The 13796-nt window shown below is 45.6% G+C and overlaps 1 protein-coding gene across 3 annotated transcripts in view; it reads right to left on the bottom strand.

Moving 5' to 3' along the window:
• Positions 1–13796, bottom strand: part of LOC123366092 (centromere protein F-like) — a 281374-nt gene that overhangs the window by 251125 nt on the left and 16453 nt on the right. For 2 of the 3 annotated variants that reach the window (XM_045009200.1, XM_045009201.1), the window contains exons 6-8: positions 9893–9968; positions 9012–9095; positions 7968–8161 (exon numbers count right to left, since the gene is read on the bottom strand). The exons of the other annotated variant lie outside the window; for it this stretch is intronic. In XM_045009200.1, coding sequence (XP_044865135.1) covers positions 7968–8161; positions 9012–9095; positions 9893–9968 — 354 coding nt within the window. The remainder of the gene's footprint in view (positions 1–7967; positions 8162–9011; positions 9096–9892; positions 9969–13796) is intronic. 3 annotated transcript variants of the gene reach the window in all.

The following is a 13796-nucleotide window of genomic DNA, read 5'->3' as shown; positions in this document are numbered from 1 at the left end:
CCCTTGCTGCCCCTGGCCCCACCCCCAATCCACCCCTTCCATGAGGCCCCGCCCTGCCCTGTCTCTTCTGCACCTACTACAGTAAGCGAGCGCAGTTTTAATATTTATATACACTCAGTAATGCACCTCACTCAAAGGACAAAACAAGCACTTAGATTTACTTTTTTCCTTAAGGCTCTGGGGCAGGGAGTTTGGGTGGGGTGGAGGGGTCTGGATGCAGGCTCTGTTGCTCGATGCAGGCTCCAGGCTGCGGCGGGGGTGGGGGTGCAGGCTTTGGGACGGAGTTTGGGGATAGGAGGGAGTGCGAGGGGGGAGGGCTGTGGGGCTGAGGGACGAGGGGTACCTGTTGCAGGAGGGGGCTCTGGGCTAGGGAAGTGGGTTGGGCTGTGGGGTGAGGGCTGTGGATGAGGGGTTCATGATGCGAGGGGGCTCAGGGCTAGGGAAGAGGTTTGGGCTGTGGGGTGAGGGCTGTGGATGAGGGGTTCATTGATGTCCCCCCCTCCGATGGGAGGCTCAGGGCTAGGGAAGAGGGTGGGGCTGGTGGGGTGAGGGCTGTGGATGGGGGGTTCATGATGTGAGGGGGGCTCAGGGCTAGGGAAGAGGTTTGGTGTGTGGGGTGAGGGCTGTGGATGAGGGGTTCATGATGTGGGGCGCTCAGGGCTGGGGCAGAGGATTAGGGTGCGGGGGGATGAGGGGTTCCATGAATGTGGGGGCGCTCAGGGCTGGGGCAGTAGGATTAGCGGTGTGGGGGGATGAGGGCTCTGGGCTGGGGCTGAGGATTTAGGGTGCAGGTGGGATGAGGGGTTCAAGATGTGGGGGGTGCTCAGGCTGGGGATTAGTGTGCGGGGGGAATGAGGGCTCTGGCTGGGCTGAGGGTTTGGGGTATAGAGAGGCTCAGGGTCAAGGGAAGCCTGCCTTGCCAGTACTGGCGGAGGGCAGGCACTAGGACCCTGCACCCTTAATCCCTCAGCCCCAGCCAGAGCCCTCATCCCCCACACCCTAATCCTCTGCCCCAGCCCTGGAGCGCCCCCACAATCATATGAACCCCTCATCCCCCCGCACCCTAAATCCTCTGCCACCAGCCCCTGAGCACTTTCCCCTTCCCCCCCCACCCAGCCCTGGCCCCGGCGCGGGTCCCGCTTCCCTTCCCCCGGCCCGGCCCCGGCGGGTCCCGCTTGCCCCCCCCCCGTTAGCTCCGAGCGCGTCTCTCGGGCGGTCCCGCTCAGAGCCGCGTGGGGAGGGGGCGGGGCTGTGAGCTCCACGCGTGCGCAGCGCTCAGCACCAGAGCTCCCAGCCCCGCCCCCTCCCACACGCGGCTCTGAGCGGGGCGGGGCTCAGGCGCTCGGACGGGAGACTCGGCGCTCTATGCGCCGAGGCTCCAGGAGAGGGGTGGAGGCGGAGCCTCCGCTTTTCTCTTGAGGGCCCTGCGGAGCTCCCCTGGGGAGCTCCGCGGGCCGCAGGGAAGAGCTCCGCGGGCCGCATGCGGCCCGCGGGCCGCATGTTTGAGACCCCTGGTCTAGGTAATTGGCCCCAATTCTCATCCCACTTACACTGATGTGGGTCCTGTGTGCGAGGTGAGCATCAGGGCTTATCCTTCTAGTGCCAATACTTATCAAAATAAAAGCTGTTAAAATTTTGATGTCGAGTGGGAAAAAGGGAAGACAGTCCTTACACTTCTGTCATTGTAATAGTAGCTTGAGAAATATAAGGCTAAATCTAAACATAAATGATTTTTACCACTGAAAGCAGAGAATGTGGAAGCATTCCTTATTAGACCCAAGAGTTGTGGGGATAGTGTGCCGCCTCTCTAATTGTTCCTTCACTCTAACAGTGTTTTTCTAGCAATGGGCAAAATCTCAGATTGCAGACATGCAGTGACCAGTGTCTGGTTGAGGCTATCACAATACGAGCATTAAGACAACGTTCAGTACCAGAACTTCTAACGAAGGCGATCAATTTTCCTTCCATTGTCCTCACTAATAAAAAGCAAAGGATAAAAATCAGATCAAGTTTGCATAAGGACTGAGAAAAGACTTCAGGGTCTGGCCCTAAAAATGAAAACTCTGGGAACAGAATAGCTCTTTAAACAATTTGTTGAAGTATGATTGTTTTTGTAGAGATTGTTATTTAAAGAATGATCTTGTGTGTTGTTTAAATTGGCTAAGTTCACAGCAATGCAACAGCAAAAACAGAATTGTTACCAACATGTATTACTGGCAAAGCTAATAGGACCATTTATTATTAAGGGTACCTGACTCCTCCCATTACAAGACCACCCTGTTTTCTGCTGCTTCTAACTTTACAAACTTTAATTGCTTGGGCTGAAATTTTCAGGGGTTGGGGACAGAGGCAGAATTTCAGCCAAAATGGTTAAGCTATTCCCAAGATCAAGGCTAGGGAAATCTACATTTTTCTCATATTAAAATATTCTGGCAACTTTTCTTTGAAAAACTCCATGTGTTGGGGCGGGGACTTGTAATTTGGCAGGGAGTGGCCTTTGTGCAGAGAATGTGCTTTTTGCCATCCCCACAAAAACCTGCCCACATTTGGCCAAATTATAAGCCTTTGAAAAAAACCACAGATACTCAGAGAGAATTCTTAGACCTGTAGCAGCTAAAATCTCTGAAGATTTCATCCTCGCTGAGTATACTTGAATCTCGCACAGCTCTTAGTGCTAACCAAACTGTGCATGAGCTATTCCCCCCAGAGTGACTGCACATGTGCCATTTCCCCACAGCTCCTGGATGTGAAAACACGGCACACTGTGCCATCCCCGCAGAGCAATTGATATGCTCCAGCCCAGGCCTCTAATGATCAAAGCCAGAGTTTCCCTGCAACGGTTCTTCCCAGCTGCTTTGGTCCAGGCACCAGAACTGAGAGCAGGAACTTTTCTCTTAATAAACTCCCAATGATCCCTCCAAACTGCTGCACAAGCACGCTGGTGGAGGAAGATACTGGACTCAAATGCAGAGGGGACAAAAGACAAATGGAGGGGCGGGGGCGGGAGGGGCAGACTGGGACAAGGAGTATGCCAAGATTGGGACTGGAATGGGGGTGCGGGGAGGGGGCCAAGGCAGGGAGCTGGTAGGCAATGCTAGGACTGGAAAACTATGAGAGAAGGCTGAGGAAGGGGGAAAGGAATGTAGAGGAGACACTGAGAGAAGACACAGAGCTAAGAGGAGGAGGAGGAGGGAGTTTGCAGGGGGAATTTGCAGAGGAGACTAAGAGACTTAGGCAGAGGAATTGACAGGCTAGTGAAGGGAGTGGGTGGTGTTCTGCTGGTGTTCTGGTGCCTGTTGGGGTTTGTTTTGCTGTAGGTGGTGGTGGTTTGCTTCAGTTTGTGTTTCCTGGACTTACAGGTTTTAGGTGGGAAGGCTATGACCGATACAGAGGCAGCAGTGAAAGACAGAATGAGGCTGACTGGATATGGAAGCTGCTGCATGTACATGATCCTGGAGGGGGTACCTGAAAAGAGTTTCGTCTGCCTGACGTGCCGACTGATAGAGCTGATGGAAGAAAAGGTCTGAGGACTGGAGATGCAGGTGGAAACTCTGGTCGAGTTTAGAAGGGGATTCGAGCGGATGATGGAGCAAAGACATGAGGAGGCTGAAGGGAAAAGCTCAGTCTTGCAGATGGAAGCAGGACCAAAGAATTCTGAGGGGAGACTGCTGGGTGAAGAAAGTGGACGGTGGAAGCACGTGACTAAGAGAACCAGGCAGAGAAAAAGACGGGCCAGTGAAGGAGAAATAGAGCTCAGGAACAGGTTTGCAGAGTTGGAAAATGAAGAAGACGCTTAATGAAATTGAGGCTCAGGTGATCTTCAGTGGGATCCTGCCTGTTCCTAGAGAAGGGCAACAAAGGTATGAAAAGATTATGGCGATCAACAGATGGCTCAGGCAGTGGTGCTATGAGGAGGGCTTTGGGATGTATGGCCACTGAGAAGCATTCATGGACAGAGGACTGTTCTCTCGGGATGGACTTCACCTGAGTAAGGAGGGAAATAGGCTTCTAGGATAGAGGCTGGCACAACTCATTAAGAGAGCTTTAAACTAGGAATTTGGGGAAGATGGTTGGGAGATGTCCAGGTAATCTCCAAAATTCCCATAAAAGGGTAATCTCCCTTCTTAACATTGAGAGGGAAGAAAACAAAGTAAGAAAGGATACAGCCATGGGTCGGAGAATGGAAATAAGGAGGAAGGGTAGTGTAGATACCAGTCTAATAGGTGATACTGGGAGTAGAATGTCTGTGCCTAACCGGATAAAGAATGTCAGTGAAGCCAAATGGCAAAAATTAAGATGTTTGTACACTAATGCGAGGAGCCTAGGTAATAAAATGGAGGAAGTAGAGCTACTGGTGCAGGAAGTGAAACCGGATATTATAGGGATAACAGAAACATGGTGGAATAGTAGTCATGACTGGAGTACAGGTATTGAAGGCTATGTGCTGTTTAGGAAAGACAGAAATTAAGGCAAAGGTGGTGGAGTAGCATTGTATATCAATGATGAGGTTAACTGTAAAGAAATAAGAAGTCATGGAATGGATAAGACAGAGTCTATGTGGGCAAAAATCACAATGGGAAAGAAAGCTACTAGAACCTCCCCTGAGGTGCTTGGGGCTAGCTAGAGACCGCCGGGAGCTGATTTGGATATGGATAGAGACCTTTTTCATGTTTTTAATGAAGTAAACATTAATGGGAATTGTGTGATTATGGGAGACTTTAACTTCCCAGATATAGACTGGAGGACAAGTGCTAGTAATAATAGTAGGGCTCAGATTTTTCTGGATGTGATAGCTGATGGATTCCTTTATCAAGTAGTTGAAGAACCAACAAGAGGGGATGCCATTTTAGATTTGGTTTGGGTGAGTAGTGAGAACCTCATAGAAGAAATGATTGTAGGGGACAACCTTGGTTCGAGTGATCGTGAGCTAACTCAGTTCAAGCTAGATGGAAGGATAAACAAAAATAGATCTGGGACTAGGGTTTTTGATTTCAAAAGGGCTAACTTTAAAGAATGAAGGAAATTCATTAGGGAAGTGGATTGGACTGAAGAACTTGTGGATCTAAAGGTGGAGGAGGCCTGGAACTACTTCAAGTCAAAGTTGCAGAAACTATCAGAAGCCTGCATTCCAAGAAAGGGGAAAAAATTCATAGGCAGGAGTTGATGACCAAGCTGCATGAGCAAGCATCTCAGAGAGATGATTAAGAAAAAGCAGAAAGCCTACAAGGAGTGGAAGACGGGAATGATCAGCAAGGAAAGCTACCTTATTGAGGTCAGAACATGTAGGAATAACGTTAGAAAGGCAAAGGCCAAAAGCCATGTAGAGTTGGCCCTTGCAAAGGGAATTAAAACCAATAGTAAAAGGTTCAATAGCCGTATAAATAAGAAGAAAACAAAGACAGAAGAAGTGGGACCGCTAAACACTGAGGATGGAGTGGAGGTTAAGGATAATCTAGGCATGGCCCAATATCTAAACAAATACTTTGCCTCAGTCTTTAATGAGGCTAATGAGGAGCTTAGGGATAATGGTAGGATGACAAATGGGAATGAGGATATGGAGGTAGATATTACCACATCCGAGGTAGAAGCCAAACTCAAACACCTTAATGGGACTAAATTGGAAGGCCCAGATAATCTTCACCCAAGAATATTAAAGGAACTGTCACATGAAATTGCAAGCCCATTAGCAAGAATTTTTAATGAATCAGTAAACTCAGGGGTTCTGCTGGACAACTGGAGAACTGCTAATATAGTTCCTATTTTTAAGAAAGGGAAAAAAAGTGATCCAAGTAACTATAGGCCTGTTAGTTTGACATCTGTAGTATGCAAGGTCTTGGAAAAAATTTTGAAGGAGAAAGTAGTTAAGGACATGGAGGTCAGTGGTAATTGGGACAAAATACGACATGGTTTTACAAAAGGTAGATCGTGCCAAACCAACCTGATCTCCTTCTTTGAGAAGGTAACAGATTTTTTAGACAAAGGAAAGGCAGTGGATCTAATTTACCTCGATTTCAGTAAGGCACTTGATACAGTTCCACAGGGGAAATTATTAGTTAAATTGGAAAAGATGGGGATCAAGATGAAAATTGAAAGGTGGATAAGGGACTGGTTAAAGGGGAGACTACAACAGGTCATACTGAAAGGTGAACTGTCAGGCTGGAAGGAGGTTACTAGTGGAGTTCCTCAGGGATCAGTTTTGGGACCAATCTTATTTAATCTTTTTATTACTGACCTTGGCACAAAAAGTGGGACTGTGCTAATAAAGATGGGAGGTATTGCTAACACAGAGAAGGACCGGGATATCACACAGGAAGATCTGGATGACCCTGTAAACTGGAGTAATAGTAACAGGATGAAATTTAACAGTGAAAAGTGCAAGGTCATGCATTTAGGGATTAAGAACAAGAATTTTGGTTATAAATTGGGGACGCATCATTCGGAAGTAACAGAGGAGGAGAAGGACCTTGGGGTATTGGTTGATCACAAGATGACTATGAGCCGCCAATGTGATATGGCCATGAAAAAAGCTAATGCGGTTTTAGGATGCATCAGGCGAGATATTTCCAGTAAAGATAAGGAGGGTTAGTACCGTTATACAAGGCACTGGTGAGATCTCATCTGGAATATTTTGTGCAGTTCTGGTCTCCCATGTTTAAGAAGGATGAATTCAAACTAGAACAGGTACAGAGAAGGGCTACTAGGATGATCCAAGAAATGGAAAACCTATCTTATGTAAGGAGACTCAAAGAGCTTGGCTTGTTTAGCCTAATCAAAAGAAGGCTGAGGGGAGATCTGATTGCTCTTTATAAATATATCAGAAGGATAAATATCAGGGAGGGAGAGGAATTATTTAAGCTTCATACCAATGTGGACACAAGAACAAATGGATATAAACTGGACACTAGGACGTTTAGAGTTGAAATTAGACGAAGGTTTCTAACCATTAGAGGAGTGAAATTCTGGAACAGCCTTCCAAGGGGAGTAGCGGGGGCAAAAGACATATCTGGCTTCAAGACTAAGCTTGATAAGTTTATGGAGGGAACGGTATGATGGGATAGCCTAATTTTGGCAATTAATTTGGCAATTGACCTTTGATTATTAGCAGGTAAATATGCCCAGTGGTCTGTGATGTGATGTTAGATGGGGTGGGATCTGAGTTACTACAGAGAATTCTTTCCTGGGTGTCTGGCTGGTGAGTCTGGCCCACATGCTCAGGGTTTAACTGATTGCCATATTTGGGGTCGGGAAGGATTTTTCCTCCAGGGCAGATTGGCAGAGGCCCTGGAGGTTTTTCACCTTCCTCTGCAGCATGGGGCACGGGTCACTTGCTGGAGGATTCTCTCACCTGGAGGTCTTTAAACCACGATATGAGGACTTCAGTAACTCAGACACAGGTTAGGGGTTTGTTACAGGAGTGGGTGGGTGACATTCTGTGGCCTGCGTTGTGCAGGAGGTCAGGCTAGATGATCAGAATGGCCCCTTCTGACCTTAAAGTCTATGAGTCTAAGAGAACTGGGGCTGGCTGAGCAGGGAGATTGGGCCAAGGAACCTTAATTCCAGCATATACGAATTTTTGAGTGCTTTTGCGTGTAATCCATATATGCACGCGCACCCCCCGCCCTGCTCTAGGCATCCAGGCCTTTCAAGAAATAATCAAATATTTGGGATGAGCATTAAAGTGGGAAGATTGACCTCATTCCCATTTACCAAGTTAATGAGCACTTGGCATGAGATCACAGATTTGATCATACCAACAATTTTAAGTTTACCATTATGCCCAGATCTTTGTTATGTGCCAAGCTTTATTCATTTTATTTACATTGATGACCTTGTCTTCACTATATTCATGGCAGATATAAAGGAGGTATGAATAACATGGCATATCTTCAAACTCACTTGGAGAGATAAATACATTATGTGGATTTCCCATGCCCTGCACATTCAGATACATTTTGACGATCAGTTACCTTTGGTGATTTGCTGCCACCAGCTGTCGGTTTAGAGATCTTGGCAAAATTAGCTGACCTGCCTTTTTGTAAACATTGGCCATATGGTGACAAATTTTGGCTTTGAGCAGCAAGACGGGGACTGGTCTTTAGGTTTAGCGCTGTTCTGCGCAAAACACAGGGGTTGGTTTTCCCAGTAGGAATATCAGCAAAGCCTGAAAAATAAACAACAGCCATTAACCACAGTTGATTAAATTACTTTATTGTTCCAATCAATCTGATCTTGCTCAATTCAAGATGGAGATGACAACGGGTAATAATTTAAGAAAGTAAAATGGCATTTACTCACTGAATAACATAGAATGGGGGAATTATTAGGACTATCTTGCATTCCTAGAATTTTATAGGTGAACTCAGGCAAGGGTGTGGATCTGTGCAACAGCAACTCTACTAAAATGGCAAAAAGAGTTTTCCCCAAGCAAATGTTCTCTTTTTCCTTTAAAGGGACACCATTAACTGGAAAATCATTTCCATCTGAAAACGATGTCTCTTCTATTGTTCTACATAGAGCCGGCCAGAGGGAGACAATTCTGTTTTGCGACCCCTTTCGAGGTTTCAGAATTTGTTTTTATTCTAGATTGGAATGAAAACATAAGCCTTTCAAATGCTTTCATAAAATGAAATTGAATCAAAAAACATCAGGCTTTCAATTTGGGGGCCTTCCTCCCAGCTCAGCAAAAACTTTGTCCGAATCAATACATCTCCGTAATACATTTCGGCTTTGACAATGCAGCACATTTAAATGAAAAAACATTTAGCTAAAAATGTTTAAGCAAAAATTTCCCCCCTTCCTATCAACCAGAAGAAAAGGGTGTTTTATATTGGGAATGGCTGGGCCTAGAATCCCTCTCTTGCAACCTATACGAGGGCTGAATTTGGCCAATGATGTCCAAGTTTTTACAATGCTTCCAAGTCACACCTATGACAACACGATTATTTAGATAAGCGTGTGTGCGCACTCTCCCCCCAGTGTGGACCGTTCTCCTCTAAAGAAGTAACAATTACCTTTTCTGACCACCTCCGGGAGTCCGTCTGGCTCATACTCTTGCTCGTTGTCCTGGGTCAGTGAATGTGCCATCTCATCAGCACCTGACCAAAGGAAAGAGTCATTACCTGTACAAATAACTTTAAGGAGACTCTGGAAAGATGCGTTTAGAATGCAATGATCTCAGTCATTCATTTGTTAATTAAGTACATAAGATGTGTGCTTGTGCAACCACAGTCAACTATACCAGAGCTTCAGAAGCTATACTGATTTATGAGGATCTGGCCCCTCATCTGAATCAAATGTAATAATGGAGGTTTTGAAAACATGTGTTCTAAATAAATGCATTAAGGTTAGAAACAGGATCATGATTAAGGCTATGTTTTAGTCATGGGTATTTTTAGTAAAAGTCATGGACAGGTCGCGGGCAATAAACAAAAAGTCAGGGCCCCGTGACCCCTCCATGACTTTTACTGAAAATACCTGGGACTAAATCTTACCGCCTGGGAGAGGGGACGCTCCTGAAGACTGCTGGGGAGTGGAGAGAGAGAGCAGGGCAATGCTGGTGCAGGGGGGGAAGGGGTGGCTCAGGGCCCCACTACCACTAGTCCCAGACTGCTGCTCCAGGGACCGTGCCTTGGGCTGACTGAGCAACGGCCAGCGCGGCTGGCTCCTGGGCTTCCCCAGCTGCTGGGATCCTGGGATCAGCTGCACCAGCACTGCAAAATTCACAGAGGTCACAGAAACCGTGACTTCCAGGAATGATTTGCAGCCTTACAATCATTCTAGTATAGCATTTCCTTCTTCAACTACCCCATACTTGGCTTGTGCTCCTTTAATAGAGCATTATGGTCAGCAATTTGTTTCGGCAACATTTCTTTTTCCTTCCCCAGCTGCTTACAGGATTGCATCCATGTCTTCAGTTTACTGTGAGCGAATCCATTTTGCTTCTTCTGTTGAACCTTCAGATTGTCTAGCTATAAAATAAAAAAAAATTTTAGTTGCTAATAGGAAAATTCATTCTTCTGTCTAAGCATTATACTCTCACTAATGGCATCTCACCTGCCATTAAAAGTTCAGTGCCACTAAAAATCCAAACAAAAGTTATAATATGAATTTGTACAGTAGAGTTCACTTAGTAATGTACAATTGAATTATAGCAGCTTCTAATTCCAACAGAGAAACATTAAAGTCATGTTTATTGGAAAGCTACGTGTGTGTAGATTTCCTTGATAGAGAAATCATAATCTAAATATAATATTCAAAATAACCAAATGACAGAACCCAGCCGAAAAGCATGTGGTCCAGGCATGTTTGTCCACCTTATGTGCATTGGGGTGCCAAAATAAATGGATGGTAGATATCTGGCAGCCTTATAAAACGCACTTCAGGATAATGTAAATATCAAGCACAGTGCTCCATCAGCTGGGCATGGAGTGAGTACTGTAACTCAATGCCTGCTTGCCACAATACCGGCTCCACACTGTGCTACATGAGTGCTTTTTGATGTGTTTATTTCTGAAGCGAGAGCATAGAACTACAGTCCCTCATTCACCATAAATGGAAGTAGAAAAAGATTGCAGACTAGAAAATGCAGAGGGAATTGATAAGAAAAAATTCACCTAGATGGACAGGTTTAAAAACTTTTCCCCTTCTGCTTGGCAGTAAACACCCAACCTATGCGTGTTACAAATAAAACTTCATATAGTCATTACCAGAATTTCTCTTTGCAGTGGCACATGGAATTGTTCACACGCCTATCTAAATTATTAGCAAGAATAGTGCTGTCATAAGAAGAATCACTTCATTAATAATTTAGATGGAAATTCTGCATACATCAGAACTGATATGCTCTCCCAAGTCGAGTGTGACATAATGAGGTAGTAGAAGCAGTTTAAAGATAATAGGGGCATGTCTGCCCTGGGAAGTTTCAGAAGATATTATTTAATGTGTTCATTAACACGATGTTACAACATGCAGTGTAGACACTGCCCTGTTATGTTTAATATCACATCAGTCAGTTACGGTCAACCTTAGGGGCAGAGTGAAAAGACATGTTTAAACACGGTCTCATTTTGAAGTAGAGACCCTGGCAAGTAAGGTATTGTTTCCTTTGCACCATAAGTGAAACTTTACCAGAACAATGAATGAAAGTTCCTGATTGAATTCTGCCTGGATACCAAAATGTATCAGTCAGGCTAAAAAAGTGTTTTTAATTTATAAGGAGGTGGGGGCGCACTCAGAGGCTTGCTATGTGAAAGGGGTCAACAGGACAAAAGTTTGAGAATCACTGGGCTAAAGGATAATCTCTGCTGAACTACACTTTCCTTTTGATATCCAGGCTGTCAAACTGTAGGCAGCTCAGGTACAGATGAAATAGGGGCCCATGCGTCAAGAGATCTGTTTTTTCTGCTGGTATAGTGGAGATTCCTTAGCTATCAATCAATCATGTCCAAAAATTCCCAGAACTTCTGGCTAGTGAAGAACTAGAAGGATGATTTCAGCTCTTTCCTCTTCCCTTTATGCGAATTGTCTTGTAAAGCAGCGGATTCTTCTCGACATCTGACATTATTTCCATGGCCTCTGAGAGAAATTCTGACCTCTGGTTACTCACTTATGTTGAAAGGGATATAAACATTCATACTTCAGAGCACAAGCCAACCTCTAACAGGAGATAGGAAGAAATTTCCCTTGTGGGTTAGTTATTCCATAACTGCCCTCTACAGGTTTCTTGAACCTTCCTCTGAAGCAACTGATACTGGCCACCGTCAGATGACATACAGGAGACTCAATGGACCACTAGTTTGAACCCATCTGTCCATTCCTATGTTTTTGTTCCAACACTACTGAATTCTGTAAAAGTAAACTAAAAGGAAGGGTACCCTGACATACTGAAAAATGGTACAGCACAAGGTGTGCGGTTCAGAAAGCTGGATGCTCTTTTTTTCTGAGTGACCCACCATAACCCTGGGGGCATCTTGTCTTCCAGGTATGCTCTTCACCAGGTGAGGTGTGTTCCTGTAGCAATCATACAAGGGCCAAAGTGAAAACTGGGTTGGCTTAAAGTATGTTCCTTGTACTTACCTGCCCCAAAAGAGACATTTGGACAGGATCTGAGAATGACGTGTCCACAAATGGAATTTCTGGAGACACATTGAGAAATCCCACTCAGAGGACATTACCAATGCATGGCATCAGCAAACCTGGTCACTGGGGAAAACTAGCTCCGGGGTGACTGCTGCCAGGATACAATTGATGAGATGAAGTTTTGGGTCTTTGTAAATCTTTACCATAGTGGTAAATTTAGAGTCCAGGCCATGCCTATTTTAACCTGGTTGAACAATGTCCTGCACTGGATTCAGAATATTCTGATTTTGAACTCCAGGGGGGGTTGGAATCCTTTCTAGCAGCCGGCAAGTTGGGAATAGATCTGTTTCGCTGGTCAGGGCACAAACAGTGATGTTGTCTGTAAATGGACAGGGTTGTGTAACTTGAGACCTCAGCCTTGCTGTGATACTACCAGCCATTTAAAGCTCTCAACACAGAGGATAGGTCAAAACGAAGAGTCTTGTATAGGAATTATAAACTCTTCACACACAAATGCTCATTTTGTCTTTGTGATGCTGAAGATTTAATTGTTTGGGAAGAAAAAGGTTTAGGTCTTCCATGTGAGCTTCTGCTTCATACTCTCCCCTCTGCATGCTAAAATAAATTTGTTAGTCTTTAAGGTGCCACAAGTACTCCTGTTCTTTTTGCGGATACAGACTAACACGGCTGCTACTCTGAAACCATTCCCTTCATGAATACCTTTGGTGTTGGCAGTGACCAATGGATTACTATGCCGGCTTTGACAAGGAGGGTTCAGGCTTCTGTTGTCTCAGCTACTAATTTCACTGCTTCCCCAAATAGCCTTGCACTTATGAAAGTGGATGCACGGGGTATGGATGGCCATGCCCTTCTGAAGGCATGGCCATGTCTCTCTCAGGTAGGACTACTGCTGCACTTAGGTTCCCCAAACTTACACATTTTCCTTATCTTTTTATATAACATTTTAGTTTAACATCTAGATTTAACCGGAAATGAATGGAATTCTTATGTGCCTCTCTTCTGGGCACACACTGGCTAAAGTGCTCTTTAATCCTTCAATGCTGAGCAAGCCTATGGAGAGGGAGAGGAGACTCCAAACTCCTTTCCTTGGTAAAGCCTGAGTCCTTGACCTGATAAACAGACAGGGACAATTCCCACTCCATTGTGACCTAAAATTTGGGTCCCCTTCCCTGCTTGAAAGAGGGTCCCAGGCTGAAAAGCAGAGATGAACAAACTACATTACCCTGCCACCTGAGAATGGGCTTCACAGAAGTAACACATCTCTCTGCACACCCAGATATACTCGGGGGGGAGAGAAGGGAGGCAGTGAGTCTGATACAGAGCACTCCAGGAGACCCGTATATAGGAGAAAACCACAGCAAACACATCCTAAGGGTACGTCCAGACTACCCGCCCTATCGGCGTGTAGCGATCGATTTATCGGGGATTGATATATCGCGGCTCATCTAGACACGATATATCGATCCCTGAACGCGCTCCCCATCAATTCCAGAACTCCACCGGAGCGAGCGGCGGTAGCGGAGTCGAGGGGGAGCCGTGGACATCGATCCCGTGCCGTGAGGACAGAAGGTAAATAGATCTAAGATACTTCGACTTCAGCTACGCTATTCACGTAGCTGAAGTTGCGTATCTTAGATCGACACTCCCCCCCACAGTGTAGACCAGCCCTAAGAGTGGGAAGGCAAGAGAAAAGATTT

This window comes from Mauremys mutica, chromosome 3 (assembly GCF_020497125.1).
Source record: "Mauremys mutica isolate MM-2020 ecotype Southern chromosome 3, ASM2049712v1, whole genome shotgun sequence".
NCBI lineage: Eukaryota > Metazoa > Chordata > Testudines > Geoemydidae > Mauremys > Mauremys mutica.
The sequence above is the reverse complement of the archived record's forward strand: the minus strand, read 5'-3'. Positions and strand labels throughout refer to the sequence as shown.